The 16,443-nt window shown below is 44.6% G+C and overlaps 2 protein-coding genes and 1 long non-coding RNA gene across 6 annotated transcripts in view; 1 reads left to right on the top strand and 2 right to left on the bottom strand.

Annotated features, from left to right (window-relative positions):
• The window catches only part of LOC122432858 (poly(A)-specific ribonuclease PARN-like), an 853,726-nt gene that overhangs the window by 144,802 nt on the left and 692,481 nt on the right, over positions 1 to 16,443 (bottom strand).
• The window catches only part of BFAR (bifunctional apoptosis regulator), a 29,141-nt gene continuing 13,426 nt past the window's right edge, over positions 729 to 16,443 (top strand). The window contains exons 1-5 of one of the 4 annotated variants that reach the window (XM_043455126.1): positions 737 to 1,073; positions 4,486 to 4,761; positions 12,971 to 13,307; positions 14,876 to 15,080; positions 15,774 to 15,943. In XM_043455126.1, coding sequence (XP_043311061.1) covers positions 13,045 to 13,307; positions 14,876 to 15,080; positions 15,774 to 15,943 — 638 coding nt within the window. In that variant the 5' untranslated portion in view covers positions 737 to 1,073; positions 4,486 to 4,761; positions 12,971 to 13,044. Of the gene's footprint in view, positions 1,074 to 4,485; positions 4,762 to 11,733; positions 11,756 to 12,970; positions 13,308 to 14,875; positions 15,081 to 15,773; positions 15,944 to 16,443 lie in introns of those variants that run through there. The other 3 variants (XM_043455128.1, XM_043455125.1, XM_043455127.1) reach the window with 3 other exon arrangements.
• Positions 6,190 to 7,123, bottom strand: LOC122432873. Its single transcript, XR_006266980.1, has 3 exons — positions 7,014 to 7,123; positions 6,733 to 6,936; positions 6,190 to 6,321 (listed from the first exon to the last, which is right to left on the bottom strand). It is a non-coding gene; the product is annotated as an uncharacterized LOC122432873 (long non-coding RNA).

Here is a 16,443-nt window from a genome sequence, read left to right as displayed (position 1 = left end):
TCCAGTTTGGGAAGATGATAAAGTCCTAGAGATGGATGTTAGTCATGCTTGCACAATCATGTGGATACACTTAGTGCCAGTGAATTGCACACTTGAAAATAGTTAAAATGGTAAATTTTGTCATGTATCTTTCACTGCAATGTTAAAAATATGCTGCTGCCTATCGCCAGACTCTCCTCCAGAAAATGAGTTCATACACTCCTAGCACTAGCACAGAACATCAGTCTTTTTACTCTGCACATTTGATGGCGAGGGGAAAAAATGATCAGTTTTATCAATCTCCAGGCCAGTGAGTTAAAGCAGATAATCAGAATGAATTCTTAACTAGTGGCTCAGACAGTGAAGAACCTGCCTGCAATGCGAGAGACCTGGGTTCGATCCCTGGGTTGGGAGGATCCCCTAGCGGAGTGCATGGCAACCCACTCTCCACTATTCCCGCCTGCAGAGTCCCCATGGACAGAGGTTCTTGGCGGGTTACAGTCCACAGGGTCGCAGAGTCGGACACGACTGAACGCCTAAGCACACCACAGCACAGCTTAACAACCAAGACGCTGGGTGAGAAAAAAACGTGGTGATAAGAAAGATATTTTAATAACCCGATTCTTAATACTGCAAAGGAAATATAGCGATGGTCCTCTGATTTCTGCATACAATGTAAGCGCCAAAAAAAAATCATGGCGAGTACAGTACGGCCTTGTAATATTACTTTAATTTCCGGGCAAAGCTGTTTCCTGCAGTTAACAAAAAACCAGACACCCCGCGGGAGCACCTTCAGGGTGTAACGCCCTGCCCTCAAGATCTGTCCACCCAAGGGGAAGGGGCGGGGCTGGCGGTAGTACGCCTGCGCGGACCCCCCAGGCGCGGGAGTGGCCGCTCTAGGCAGCGGGGAGGGCGCAGGGTTCAGGCGGGTGGGGAACGACTGCTGTCTCTCCTCTATGGTCGCGGGCAGGCGGGGTACCCTCCTCCGCAGTCAGTCCAAGGTTATTTCCGGAAGTGGAGCGGCTCTCTCTGCCTCTGTGTCCGCGAAGGGGCCCAGGCAGGGGTCTACGGCCAGGTTGGCCATGAGCGCAGAGGTAAGAAGCGGCTTGGCGGAGGGTAGCCAGGGTGCGGCCGGGCTCGATTTTGGGTGTGGAAGGAGGCGGTGGAGGACGGGCTCGGAGGAGGTGGGCGGGATCTCCCCTCCCAGACCTGGGTTCTGTGCAGCTTCAGCCCTGGCTTTGGGGCGCGGACGCCCACTTGGCCAGCTTCTTCATCCTTCCCAAGAGTCCCACCTCGGCAAGCCGGTTCCTGGACCTCACCTGTGTTCCCTCCCGGGTCACAATCTGAGCCTGTAGTTTCTGGACCTCCCTACGGCGAAACGGAGAGGACGTGGCTGCCTCACACCTTGGAGGGAGATGACCAGGACCCCGCCCCCGGGAGCGCGGGCCGCACCCTGCGACAGCGCGTGCAGAATTGACCGGGCTCCAGATAGACGCCAGGCTGGGCTTCAGATCTAATTAGCCGGCTGCGTTCTGGCCCCAGGGCTGAACGAATGATCCCGTTTTAGAAGAGGATAAGGGACTCGCGGAAAGGAAAAGTGAAACCCAGAGTCACACTCCCAACTCTTGTGATTCTGACTTCATGGCTTAGAAAACTGCACTTATGCAAAAGAGAGTTTTCTTTATTTAAAAAAAAAAAAAGGCAAAAGAGAATCAGGCCTTGTCTGATAGGGGATCTTTGGCGGGGCAGAAGGCGGCCCTCCAACTTTGGTGGGGAGAAGGAGCCTGGTGCTGTCTTGCCCTCCGCAGTCCTCGTTGGGTCCTCCCCACCGAAGCCCATTGGCCAGTCCTTGGCCAGACCTTGTAGATGGTCTTGATGACATGCTCTGAAACGCCAATGGGAAGGAGTTTTACTACCTTCCACACCTGGTACACGTCCCAGAGCAGACGCGCAAGAGTGCACGTGTGTGTTGGGTTCGGTTTGGTTTGTTCTTGTCACAGCTGTCTTGTAAACAAGCCCACCTAGGGACGTACAAACCCATGTGCTCTGTGTTTCCCTGCAGATGGCTATAAACTTGATGGAAACATTGAGCTGCTCCAGGGCAGTTTTTTGTGTTTTTTTTTATGTTCCGGTATTTGGCACCGGTACTACCTACCTAGCTGGCACTAAATAAACACCACTATTAATAATTCTGTTAATGCCAATCAGTCATACAGCAGATTTTCTGACTATCTGTAGAGAGAAATCAGTCATTTAAGCCTCCTTCAAAGGAACTGTTATTATCCTGAACTTAGAAATGGGAAATAGAGGCTCAGAGGAGATAGATGGACTGTGTCACTCTTAAAACGGTACTATTTCAATTATACTAACGTCTCCAGGTTAATCATAGTCTAGGAGATGAGAAAACATGCACAAATGAAAGTTACATTAGTGCACAGAGGCAGGAAGGGTTAATTTGAGCTATGAGGAAGGTTAGTCATTAAAGATTTTCGAGTGATGGTTGATTTGGGTCTTGTCAGTTGGACATTTTTCACCCAGAGATGGTGTGGAGCTGTGTTACAGACAGAACAATGTGGGGAAAGCGCAGGAATTAACAGGTGGGACTAGAGTATCACCTCTGAGTAGGTGAGTAGCAGCAGGTGATCAGGATAACTTAACTTTGCACTTACTGTGTGCCAGGCACTATCTGAGTGCTGTGAGTGCATTAGTTCATTTAATCCTGTCAACAACCCTATCAGGCAGTTACTATCCATATCCCCATTTTACAGATTAAGAAACTGAGGCACAGACAGGTTAAGTAACTTGCCTGAGGTCACACAACTAATAATTGGAGTCATTGGGATTTGGCACTAGTCATTCTGGCCCCAGAGTTTGTGCTCTTAGTTTAAAAATTCTGTTGATTGCAGCTGGGCCGTAAAGATTCTTAAATGACCATCGGTTTTATACTGTCACAGTTGGAAAGGTTTTGAGTAAAGGAAGGACTTGATCAGGATTTTGCTCCAGGAGGATGATTGGGACTGGAGAGAGGAGGGATTGGAGAGGAGAGGAAATGAAATTGGAAATATTATTTAAACTTGATTTTGTTACTGTCTTGCCTCAACTTTGTGTGAAACATATACTTAGGATTGTAAGTGTTTATTTGTATGTAACAGCTCTCAGTTCCCAAACATCCATGTAAGTAAGATCTGTGACAACCTAGAGGGGCGGGATAGGGTGAGAAGTGGGAGGGAGGTTTAAGAAGGAGGGAACATATGTATGTCTATGGTTGATTAATGTTGATGTATGGCAGAAACCAACACAATATTGTAAAGCAATTATCCTTCAATTAAAAATAACTTTTTGTGTGTGTGTAAAGAATATTCTAAGGGGCTTCTTTAAAAGGAGCATTCCTGGGCCTCTCTGCCAGATATCTTTGTTTGAGCCCACCAAACTTCTCGGTTGATTCTGGCAGAGGTTCTAAGAAATTTCTGTGATAGAAATCAAAGGTTTGTGGGTTCTATTTTCAGCTCCAAATACCTAGAACTCAGCTTTGTGCCAGCCACTCTCAGGTACGATGATAGAATTCTCTGATTTGGTTCCTGACCTTTAAGAGCTCAGGATTTGGTTGGAGAAGCACAGGTTGCTTAACCAGCAGTGTGCAAAACCTGAAAAGGATTCATGAATTTAGAAATGTGTGAGTCATAATGGGATAGTTTACAGACCAGTAGCTATGGTATGGGTTAGTGGTGACCACCAGTAGTTTTTGATCACTTTCTAAATTATTGGACATCTCCAGTGTTTGATACAAGATAAGTCATTTATTTGCACATCCTCCTCAGACCCTGCGCTGTGTGCTCTTGTCTTGCACAACATCACTCCAGGGCAGTCAGTCACAGGGCCTCCCGAGTGTAGGCAGCAAGGCAGTCTCCAGTTACATAGAATCACTGGGATGTTGTAAGTGTCCCAGATCTTTTTTTTCCCCCATGGATTTTCAGACAGTCGTACCCTGTCAGTTAGCTATTTCTTTGGGAGAATATACATAAGGTTGGGGTGATAAATACCTTGTGCTAATTATTCCCTAGCAGTTGTTTTCTATCAGTTGTACCAACAGACCTAACCCATGAGCTGGCTGGCTACCTTTGCCCTAGTGATTCCTGACCCTGTTGAGACAGAAAATCTGTCTCTTTGGAGTTGGAAAAACACAGAGTTTTATACAGTAAGAGCCTGGAAGTGCTTCTCTTATGTTGATGAAAGCCAGTTTCCAACACCTGCAAGAAGTATTTACCACGTTCTCTTTTTATTGCCGCTTCTGATCTTTGCTTTGCTTACATTTGGACTCGTTTCTCTGTATCTCATAATCACGAGAAATGGGTAGTCTCTCTTTGGACATTTGATAATTTCTGTAGTGTTCTGCTAGTGTCTACAGTGGTGTCCCCAGGGCTGGACTTGGGGTGCCAGAAATGGGGTACACCCAAACACCATCACCCCTACTTCTCTTGTGAATATTTCTGCTTGTTTATCTCCTAGGTGGAAGAGCATGCTCGCCCTAACAGCCTCAAGCTGCAGTTCTTGTTCTGAAATGCAGTGATGTCAGATTCTGGTTTGAATTTCTCGGCTTCGCGGTGGCGCCCCTATGATGTGGCCTAGGCTGATGAAGTGTTACGAGGACAGGCTTTCCTTGAGACCATGATTTAAAACCTGACCCAGAATTCCCTGGCTTCCACTGCAGGAGGCATGGGTTTGATCCCTGGTCGGGGAACTAGGATCCCACATGCTCCACCGTGCAGCCAAAAAAGAGAAAAAGTAAGAAAGAAAAGAAATTTGTGTTGTCTGAAAAAAAAAAACAAAAAAATATGACTCTGTCCTATACCAGTTAGGTCTCCAGTTTCTCATCATTAAATGGAGGTGATAGTAATAATTATCCCATAAGATTATTATACCTCTCACATTTATATAAGGGCTCAATCAATATTAGCAATTGTCATTATTCTCTGTTGTTGGGCAGTATGTAATGGGAAGAAATAACCTAACTAGAGACCCATCTAAAGCCAAAATCTTTGTATTCTTGCAGCCAACATCTCTGCTAAGAAATAGTTGAAATCATATTTTTCAGGCTGGAATCCCAATACATTAGCTCTTCAAAGACTTATTCCTAAAATGTTCATTATGTATTACAGTCACAATCAGTGTTTTGTTGAGTGAAGAAGTAGAACCGTAATTTCACTGAACTAAGCAGCTTGATAATTTCACTTTCTAAACAATTAGCAGTCATCACATAGCAAGGTCTTTAGAAGCTAAGGTATAAAAATTCTTAAACTGAAAATTAATGCATTCTTTGAGACTCAATAAAAATCATTAATTAATATAATGTTACTGAGGGACTAAAGAATGAAGCAGGCTATTTGCAGGGCCCCTGCCTTCTCCTGGAGAGCAGGCCTCCAGGTAAATCCATAGATGAGCACTTGACAAGCAACTTTCCTTCCAGGGACAGAGTAGCCAAATTCGTTCCAGGGTCTTTAGTTACATAGAATTGTTAGGACATTATGTGTCCCAGCTCTTTTTTCTCCCCATGGATTTTCAGACAGTTGTACCCTGTCAGTTAGGTATTTCTTGGGAGAATATACATAGCTTTGGGGTAATAGATATCTTGTGATAATTATTTTCTAGCAATTGTTTCCTATCAGTTGTGCCAACAGACCTAACCCATGAACATTTTAGAAAATGTCAGCTGTGCAGTTTGTTCATGTGCTTATATTCATGTCATATTTCACATATTAATGCTTTCTAAGGTTTTATGCCATTTCTTGACATGGCAACTTTAGAGATTGTGTGCTGCTCAGGAAGTCTTGTCTCTTCAAGTGTTAAAAAGTTACAGGGTAGAGAATTCCCGGGCACTTAGTGGTTAGGACTGTGTGCTTCCACTGTGGAGGGCACAGGTTCAATCCCTCATTGGGGAACTAAGATCCCACATGCTGTGAGATGCAGCCAAAAACATAATACAAAATTTTTAAAATGTCCATGTCTCTTGCAATAAAAGCAGATGTGGTCATTTTAATAAATAAAAGTTACATGGTAGAGGAAGTTGTTGGTTGTATGGCATGGGCAGAAAAGCTACCACCTTAGCAATTCTTCACATGAATGGATTGACAAATGTCACCTGCTGGAACGTGATGTGGAAGAAGGGACCATGAGCACTTCCTATGTGCTGTCTTCTCAGTTCTGAGGCCAGTCCTGTCGCATCAGCAGCAGTAACCCCATTGCTTATGTCTGGTGATGTGAGCCTTGGGGACGATGAATAATTTGCCTGTGATCTCATGGCTGGTAATGAAGCCAGGAATCAGAATCTGTCTTCTGATTTTAAAACTGAGGTGTAAAAAAAAAAAAAGAAAAAACTGAGGTGTATTACTCTGTCCCTCAGAACCAGGAATAGGTAAGACCTCCAAAAAATTAAGTGTTTTAAAGGCCTCTACTGAAATATTTGATAAATAGGTGCTAGGTCTGTGAGGATATGATGAGAATAAAGCCAGCTTAGGATTTTTAAGCTTGACCCCTGCCCTCAATGCACAGCTGTTCACACACAGAATCTGCTGCGTCTAAAGCAGAATAGAAGGGGTAACGTAGAAAAATGTGAGGAAGACCTCATAAGTAACCACCCGACAGCAGAGAAAGAGAAAAACTCTAAGCCCATAGACCTCCAGAAGCTTTCTAGCCTAAAAGGCCAGTCAACCCAGAAATGTCACACACTCATGGTGGACCCAGAAGGCAGCACCTTACCGAACAAGTTATGAAAACACAAACAGCCACTGGAATCCGGCAGCTAATGGAAGTGAGGAAACCAGCTGGGTGAAGACTGCAGCTCCCTCTGAAGCGGGCAGTGGCTCAGATACATAGCTTCAGCAGATTCTTAACACACAAAAGGAGCGCCCAGGGTTGCCAGATCTTCTGAATTTTCAGAAGCAGCCAGGAATCTGGATTTGCCTGTGAAATCAGATTGTTTTAAATGCTGGCATCAAATTCAGTAGAAAGTGGGAGAGGAGGAGGAGAAAGAAAAGCACCTCGTGAAAATTGCCTGTCTGAAGACCAGATGTTGGGACTTGGTGGTCCAGTGATTAAGACTCTGCGCTTCCAGTACAGATTCGATCCCTGGCCATCCCACATACTGTGCGGCTGGAAGAAGAAAAAAAAGACCAGGCGGTGCCTCTGTTGAAACTGCCGGGTTGAGGAGGACGGCTGCTCTTGACAGTAATGCTGCGTCACTCTGGAGAGCTCACCTGGGTTCATTACAGCCACCTAGGAAGCTGTGGGGAGCAGTGGGGGTTACATTAATAAAGCCCTTATCTCACTGGATTATCAGTGGTTCTTAGCCTTATCTGAGTCTTGGTCCGCTTTGCATGCTATGCATACTGAGTCAATGCAGTCATATCTGACTCTTTGCAACCCCATGGACTGTAGCCCACCAGGCTCCTCTGTCCATGGGATTCTCCAGGCAGGAATACTAGAGTGGGTTGCCATTTCCTTCCTTCTCCAGGGGATTTTCCTGACCCATGTCTCCTGCACTGGCAGGAGGGTTCTTTACCCCTAGTGCTACCTGAGAAGCCCTAAGAGAGTAAATAAAAACCTAGATTTCCTTCAGGAAAACACTCATGTAGACAAGCACAAACTTGGCCTGTGATTTCAGAGTGTGCCCTGACCCCTCGAAGCACCGATACAGACATCAGTTGAAGAGCCAACTTCACCTGTTAGAAACCGCAGCTCTTCAGAGTGACTCAGTGCAGAGGTCTTCAGTTCTGTGGTGTCCAGGCTGTTGTTTTTAACTTGTCTCTGTTTGCAGTTTTGCAGGCTTTTCCAACTCAGGCATTTTTTTCCCACTAGTTTTAAGCAAGGTAATCAACACTGGTCTTGTCATGCAATGATTAAGCACAAACCAAAGTGTCTCCGTGTGGACAGGGCACTGGGACTGGGGTGGAAGGCTTCTCGCCCCAGTCCTAACCACATCCCCCCAGACTTCTCTGAGACCGTGACAGAGGAAGGGCAGCAGGCTGTGGGTGTGTTCTCACACGTGCTTCCCTGCGAAGGAGCTCAGCCAGCAAAGCAGCCTGTTGCTGTGTGTGCGGAGTTTGTAGAGAATCGTCATAAACATCCTCAAAGAGGCCTTTGCAGTGCAGGGGGTTGTTTCTCCAAGTCAAAAGGCCACAGCTCGGAACTTTAGTATCTGAGCTAGATTTTTATCACCTAGGAGGCACTTTATTCCTTTTGCTTTCCTGTTGCTTTCTTTAATAGAAAAAACCCAAATACTTATACAAAAATAGCAGAAAATATCAGTTGAATTCAGTTAAGTTGTGCACCCTATCTCTGTTAACTTCCAGTTTTTCAATTTAGAGTAAAATGAAACGAGCAGAATTCCTAAGAAGTAATCAAAGTCCATGCAGTTTCTAATTTGTCGAAGACAATTAAAAAAGAGTTAGTGGCCACCTCAGCTTTTCCAAACATGACTTGTAAAATACACTTTTGATGTCTTATTTTCTCTCATGAGAAACAACTTTCAGATCTGATAAACTAAGAATTATTGGTGCATTCTAGTTTTAAAAGGTGAGAAATTTATTTCCATATATGTTGCCATTTCAAATGACTTCGAGATCCACACACTTGGCCTCGCCCTTACCTCACAACTACGGTTTCATATCTCCACATGCTCACTAGGCAGTTCTTGGAAATTTTGTCATCATCTCAAACTCAACCCTTCCGAAATTCGACTTACCTTGTCTTCAAGCCGGGCCCCTTTTTTTTTTTTTTTTTTAATGTATTTACTCAGTTGTGCCAGAGCTTTAGTTGCAGCATGCAGGCTCTTAGTTGGAGCACGTGGGATCTAGTTCCCTGACCAGGAATTGAACCAGGGCCCCCTGCATCAGGAGTGCAGAATGTTAACCACAGGACCACAAGGAAAGTCCCTGCTGTGACCCATTTCTATCAGCAGAACCATCTACTTCCCCAGTTCTAGAACCTAGACAACCTCTTTAATCATTCTTCTCTCTAGTCACCAAAACTCAGAAGTGACTTCTGTAATATCTCTTGCATAGATTGATCTCTTTCTTTGCATTTTCATATTTGTCACCACAGTCGCAGAAGTAACAGCACCTCCCTTCTACCTTGTCCCAGCCAGCCCACCTTCCTGATGAGATTTATCATCCTCAAGCACTGGAACGAGTAGCCTGTCCTTTCTCCAGTGGATCTTCTGGACCCAGGAATCAAACCGGGGTCTCCTGCATTGCAGGTGGATTCTTTACCAGCTGAACTACCAGGGAAGCCCACTCCTCAAGCGCAGCTTTACTGATTTCATTTGCCTCCAAAACCTTTATGTGCCCTCATCCGCCCCCCTGTCGTGAACCAAGCATGGGACACAGGGCTGTGTCAGACCTGTATCTCCTGGTGTGTCACTCGCTGCTCCCCAGGAAGCACCAAGAATAGCGCCCAGACCAGGCCATCTCTTCTCACCCTGTGCAGCCCTCACCAGAAGCCTCTGTATCCTGCCTCCAACAGTGAATGTAGATGTGCTCGTGAATGCACTTCAAGTGCCCACCAATGCCCAGCTCCTTGGTGATGCTCAGTAGCTAAAAATGGTCCAGTGATTATTTCCTGGGATAACTCTGTCCACATGGTAGTTGTTTAATTAGTGTTGGACAAATAAAGGAATCACTTTATCAAAATGATGATTCCTTTCTCTGAAAACCTGTATATATGAGCTCTCTCACGTAATTTGAAGAGTAATTTGAAGAGACTGCCCAGAGGAAAGCAGAAAGTGTTTAAATGTTTCTTAAACATACAGATAAGACTTCCCTGTCCAGTGGTTAAGAATCTGCCTGCCAATGCAGGGGACACCAGTTCAGTCTTGGTTCGGGAAGATTCCACATGCCACAGGGCAGCTTGAGCCTATGAACCTCAACTACTGAAGCCTGCAATACCTGCCACGCTGGAGCCTGAGCTTGGCAACAAGAAGCCACCACAGGGAGAAACCTGCACGCCACACGAGGAAGCCCTCTCTTGCCACAGCTAGGGAAAGCCCAAACAGCAATGCAGACCCAGTGCAGCCAAAAATAAATAAAATTCAGTTAATTTTTTTAAACTTTTTAAAAACACACAAATAATCAGCAAAATTGGTTTATTTTTATGATTTTCTCTGTGTTTTTACAGTTATAACATCATTTTCATTAAGAACAGCTTAATAAATGCAGAAAACCAAAACCAAAAAAATCATGATCCTCTCCCACCCAACAAAGCAACTACTAACATTGTTCCGTCGCCAAGTCATGTCTAATTCTTCTCAACCCCATGGACTGCAGCACGCCAGGCTTCCCTGTCCCTCACCATCTCGTGGAGTTTGCCCAAGTTCATGTCCATTGAATCAGTGATGCCATCCAACCATCTCATCCTCTGTCACCCCCTTCTCTGCTTGCCCTCAGTCTTTCCCAGCATCAGGGTCTTTTCCAATGAGTTGGCTGTTTGCACCAGGTATTGCCAAAGTATTGGAGCTTCAGTATCAGTTCTTCCAAAGGGTATTCACAGTTGATTTCCTTTAGTATTGACTGGTTTGATCTCCTTGCTGTCCAAGGGACTCTCAAAAGTCTTCTCCAACACCACAGTTCAAAAGCATCAATTCTTCAGCTCTCTCCCTTCTTTATGGTCCAGCTCTCACATCCATATATGACTACTGGAAAGACCATAGCCTACTGACATTAGGTTGGTGCAAACGTAATTGTGGTTTAATTAAAGTTGTGAATTTTAAATCATTATAACTAGGCTCAAACGCATCATTATTAATTAAAACAGGAACCATTACAATCAACACCACTTTTGCCAATGAGCAATAAGTATGTTTATTCCTGTAGCATAAACATCTGTGCTTCAGGATTTGACAAACTCTTTGAAAGCATTTTTTGCCTCCTGCTGGTTTGTGGAAGCATTTTCCCTGCAAAAAGTTGTTGAGATGCTTGAAGAAGTGGTAAATCGGTTGACAAAAGCTCAGGTGAATATGGTCAATGAGACAAAAGTTCGTAGCGCAATTTGTTCAACTTTTGAAGCATTGGTTGCTGGGTGTTGTCATGGAGAAGAACTGGGCCCTTTCTGTTGACCAATGCTGACTGTAGGCATTGCAGTTTGCAGTGCATCTCATTGATTTGCTGAGCATACTTCTCAGATGTAATTATTTCTTAGGGATTCAGAAAGCTGTAGTGGATCAGATGGGCAGCAGACCACCAAAGAGTGGCCATGATTTGTATTCTCATGTTTATAGATTTTCTTGTTTAAAATAGTGTGATCATGCTTAATTTAAAATTTGTGCCCTGTAAAAAGTGATACAATTCCCTGAAAATCAGAGAAATTGTTACCATTTATGGTCTACTTACCTTTTGCCATGCACTTTAATTGCATTCTCTTATCTAACTCAAACTTCCCAATGAGGTAAATGCTATTGTTGTTTATTGTTGTTGTTTACTTGCTAAGTCACGTCCAACTCTGTGACCCCATGCATTTTAGCCCATCAGACTCCTCTGTCCATGGAATTTCCCAGGCAAGAATCCTGGATTGAGTTGCCATTTCTTTCTCTAGGGGATCCTCCTGACTCAAGGATCGAACCTACGTCTCCTGCATTGCAGACAGTCCTTTACCACTGAGCCACCAGGGAAGCCCCTATTACCACCCCTACTAATAGCTGAGAGACCTGAGACTCAAATCCAGAGGGCAGAGCTGGGACCTGTGTTCTCAGCCACTGTGCCTGCAAAGAGTCCTTCTCTGCGAGACCAGTGTGGGTGATCGACAGCAATTTACTTTCTTTCCTGTAATAATAGTGAGATTGAGAAACATCCCCACTAGTGTCTGGTGCATGCTAATTCCAGTAGCAATATGAATAATAATTTCTTTAGCCCCTGTTTACACCATCCACCACCCTAGTTCACCATCTCTAACCCTCACAAGGGCTTCCCAGGTGGCGCTAGTGGGAAAGAACCCACCTGCCAATGCAGGAGACTTAAGAGACATGGATTCAGTCCCTGAAGTTGAAAAGATCCCCTGGAGAAGGAAATGGCAACCCACTCCAGTATTCCTGCCTGGAGAATCCCATGGACAGAGGAGCCTGGTGGGCTACAGTCCATGGGGTTGCAAAGAGTAGGATAAGACTGAAGCAGCTTATCACAGTGCAGCCCTCATAAGACACTGTGAAGTTGAGGATATAAGGCTGGGAGAGCCCAGGTAACTTAGTCCCAGAGATGGAGAGTTGAACTTCTAACTCCATGCCCTCATCATACTGCTTCTCAATAAAAATCCCTTAAGGCCCAGATGAGAATGAGAAGAGAATGGTCCTTTGCCATTAGCTTATTAGTGACATTAGCATGTTTCTGTGGCACCAAACTAGCGGGATCCAGAAGGCAGGATGTGCATGTTTGGGTTGATTTGGGGAGAAAGGAGGGATATTTAGCCCCTGGCCAGTAGGCCTGGCGTGGGGCATCTCAGAACCAGGCCTCTCTTCCCGGTACTGTCCCTAAGGGAGCCTCTGAAGTCAGATGTTAAATAATTACCTCAGAGGAAGGCAGATTTGTTTGGATAAAATCTGTTGTTTATACGAAGTGTGTCTGTTATTGCCAACTCTAGACATTTTAGTGGGCCAAGAATCTGGTTTATTTAAACTTATGTACATTGAAAGGACGTCACAGATTTCATTGAGAAAACTGAGGCCAGAGAAATTAAATCTTCCAAGGAAGTTGGCAGGGAAGGATCTAGAATTCTCCAGCCTCCCCCAACCCGAGCCCACTGAACTTTCCTCTGCACTCTTTTGCTTTACTTAATTTTTGAAAGTGTGACAGTAGGTCGAAAAATTGAGTGATGTTTATGTGATTTATGGAATGTAACTTTTTAGAAACCAAGTTTGTCACATTTAAAAATCAGAGCTTTAATAGAACATCTGTCATCTCAAACACCTGCTAAATTATTTGTCCTTTTTCTGTTGTCTCTCTTTTTCCCCTAGATTTAATGAGGTCTTGCATCGGTCTGCTGAGTCTGGAATTTTCTATGTCTATGGATTCCAGAATTTGCTAAGAGATGGAGGAGTCTCCGCAGAATGATCTGAATGCAGCAAGCCTTGAGAAAAATGACCCGCTCGAGAGCGCCAGCCCTCAGATTTCCATTAATGAATTCTCCTGCCACTGCTGTTACGACATCCTGGTTAACCCCACCACCTTGAACTGTGGGCACAGCTTCTGCCGGCACTGCCTAGCTCTGTGGTGGGCCTCTTCAAAGAAAACAGAGTGTCCAGAATGCAGAGAAAGATGGGAAGGTTTCCCCAAAGTCAATATTCTCCTCAGGTAATGCTCAAGTCCACATGGGTAGTTCACTGGGCTTGTACAGCCTGGTTTCTCTTAATGGGAGCAGCCACGTCTCGAAAGGCCAGAGACGTGGAGCCCACTGCCTCGGGGGTCACTCTGGATCCGCTGGCGTGTGAGTCAAGGGGCTCAAGGGCCTGCAAGTCCCGACTCCCTTCCTCACAGGTGACCGTGATGTGTCTGTTATTTATTATAAATGAGGGCAAGAAAGAAACTGGTTATCAGACCATTTTCTGTAACCCTTGGTACGTAATACTTCTGACTGATTTGTGTTCACTGAGAACACCCTAGGTCTAATAGAGAAAATGGTCTAACTGTATGATTCTGAGTAATTAGTGTGATGCTGATTTTCCTAATCTCTGATTAAACTCTGTTCATTTATCACATTCATAGAGTTTCCCATGCGTGGCATTACATAGCAGATAAGACCTTCAGATGGTGGGGTTTTTCCTTCTTCTTCTTCTTTTTTTTTTTCTTCTTCTATTCATAATGTTCATCCTGTTCCTGGGAGGTCTATGAGGCTAAAATCCTTTCTGTTGCCTTCTCTCTATCAAAAGAGTACCAGGAAGTTCCATAAAAACATTAACCCAGCATTCTCTTTTTCATAGGAAGTGTATTTGCAAACACTTTGCTCTGACCTGTCAGTCTCGGTTTATCTGCAGGTTAATCTTAAATTGAAGAAGGGTTCTCTGGTGTGGAAAAAAAAAGGTTCTCTAATTGTGTATTGAAGATAAAGAGCCCTACAGCATGGCCTGATGGTCGGTCTAACTTTTACAACTGAGCTTCACCTTTTTTCTTTTTTATGAATTAATTTTTAATAATATAAGCAGTTCATGTATAGTCATTTACATTCTTTTAAAAAATCAGATCATTGCTGATAAAGACCTTTTTGACCCCACCTCCCCCCAGCTTAACAATTCTTCCTTTTTCTCAGAGTAATTTCAATTATGATACTTTTATACATTTATGTGCCAATAGGAAATGCAAATATTTTCTTACGTCAGTTGTGTATGGTCTGTGTTTCCGCAGTTTCCTATTTCATTCAAACAGTATGTTTGAATTAAATTTATTCATCTTGATACCCAGTGATATCCAGTAAACTTACTTTTAAAACAATGTATTGTTCCTCGGTAGGAATATGCTGTGTTTTGTTTAGCTGCTTCCTTAACGGTGGACATGTAGATGTTTTTGATTTGTTGTTGTTACCAATAGGGCCATAACCAACCTTCTTGTCCATTCTTTCTGAATCCTGGCATATGTATTTTTAAAATATCTGTTTATTTTTGGCTGCGTCAGGTCTTCATTGGGACCTGCAGGCCAAGTAGTTGTGATGCATGGGCTTAGTGGCTGCATAGCTTATGGGATCTTAGTTCTCCGTCTCGAACTCACATCCCCCGCATTGGAAGGTGGATTCTTAATCACTGGACAAGCAGGGAAATCCTTGGTATATTATTAAATGTTGACATCAGTGTTATTTTGTCCTGTAAACATTTTAAATGTATTTAGTTAAACAACTGTCTTTTTTTTTTTTTTCTGTCTCTTCTTGATAGGGACGCCGTTGAAAAATTATTTCCTGATGCCATTAGAATGCGATTTGAAGACATTCAGCAGAATAACGACATAGTCCAGAGTCTTGCAGCCTTTCAGAAGTTTGGGAATGATCAGACGCCTTCCGCTCCCCACCCAGGCCGGGGGAACCAGCACAGGGGAGGGGGTTTCTATTCCGGAGTGCTCACAGCTCTGACTGGGGTGGCAGTAAGTGCCTGTCTCTGTGCCCCTCCCTCCCACTGTTTCCACTGAAGTCAGTTCTGTTGAAATACTCCTAAGTGATCGCACATGGTAATTCACTGTGTAAGTTGAAACCTGGGATGTTGCCTATACAGGTATCTACAGAGTCCGGTATTCAGAGCCCAGTAACTGTTAATTTTGTCCCATTTCATCTTCACAACCTATGCAATAGACACTGTCATTATTCCTGCTCTAGAGGGGAGGAAACTGGTGCAGAAAGGTGTTAGGGCTGGAACCGAGGCCATGTCTTGAGCATAGCACTTTACTAACTTCAAACCCTAAAGACTCTTTCTTTTTAAGTTCTATCCATGCTATGAAAATCTTACGGTTAACAAATTTTCCAATAGCAAAGGCACATGGGTCAGTCACATTGGCCAAATTGATGGGGTCGAGGGTGCAGTGATCCCAGGTGCCTTGCAGTGAGTCCCATTTCTGTCTGTGTTCCCCGACAACAACCCAAAAATCAGCAGAGGTGAGCCCACCCGAGGGTTGTGCTTCCCAGCTCCCTGTGGCAGTGGTGTGGCCTGACTTCCACGTCGACAGGCTTGGCATCCTCACCTCCCAGCCTGGCGTCCTCCCTCCCCGGCCCCACACGCGTGTGCTCGGAAGCTGGCGTCTCTGATCTTCCTGTGCAGTAAGGTCCGTGTCGCTTTTCCCCAGGTGGTCCTGCTGGTGTACCACTGGAGCAGCAGGGAATCAGAGCGGCACCTCCTGGTCCACAAGGCTGTGGCCAGATGGACGGCAGAGGAGGTGGTGCTCTGGCTGGAGCAGCTTGGCCCGTGGGCCTCTCTCTACAGAGACAGGTTCTTATCTGAAAGAGTAAACGGAAGGTGAGGAGCAAAATCTGCTGCTGCGTCACTGACATTTCTGAAACAGTGTTTTTGAGATACTGTCCACATACCCTGAAACTCACCCATTTGAAGTGTATAACCCATGGTTTTTAATATATTTGCAGATATGTGCAGCCATGGCCACAGTCTGGCTTTAGAACATTCTCATCACCCCCCAAAAGAAAGCTCCTGCTAAAGGCAGTCAGTCCTCATTTTCCCCTCTCTCAGCCCCCGGCACGCACCATTCTGCTTTCTGTCTCCTGGATTTGCCTGTTCAGAGTATTTCCGTTCTTCATTCATTCATTCTTCAGTTGATGGACATTTGGATTGATTCCATTTGGGGGCTTTTAGGAGCACTGCTGCTGTGATCGCTTGTGTAAAGGTTTTTGTGTGGACTTGTATTTTCTTTTCTTTTTTTTTTTCCTCCATTTATTTTTATTAGTTGGAGGCTAATTACTTTATTGGACTTGTATTTTCAATACTCAATACTCTTGGAGCGG

This window comes from Cervus canadensis, chromosome 32 (genome assembly GCF_019320065.1).
Source record: "Cervus canadensis isolate Bull #8, Minnesota chromosome 32, ASM1932006v1, whole genome shotgun sequence".
Taxonomy (NCBI): domain Eukaryota; kingdom Metazoa; phylum Chordata; class Mammalia; order Artiodactyla; family Cervidae; genus Cervus; species Cervus canadensis.
Note: the sequence above shows the minus strand (reverse complement) of the source record. Positions and strands in the feature narration are given on the sequence as shown.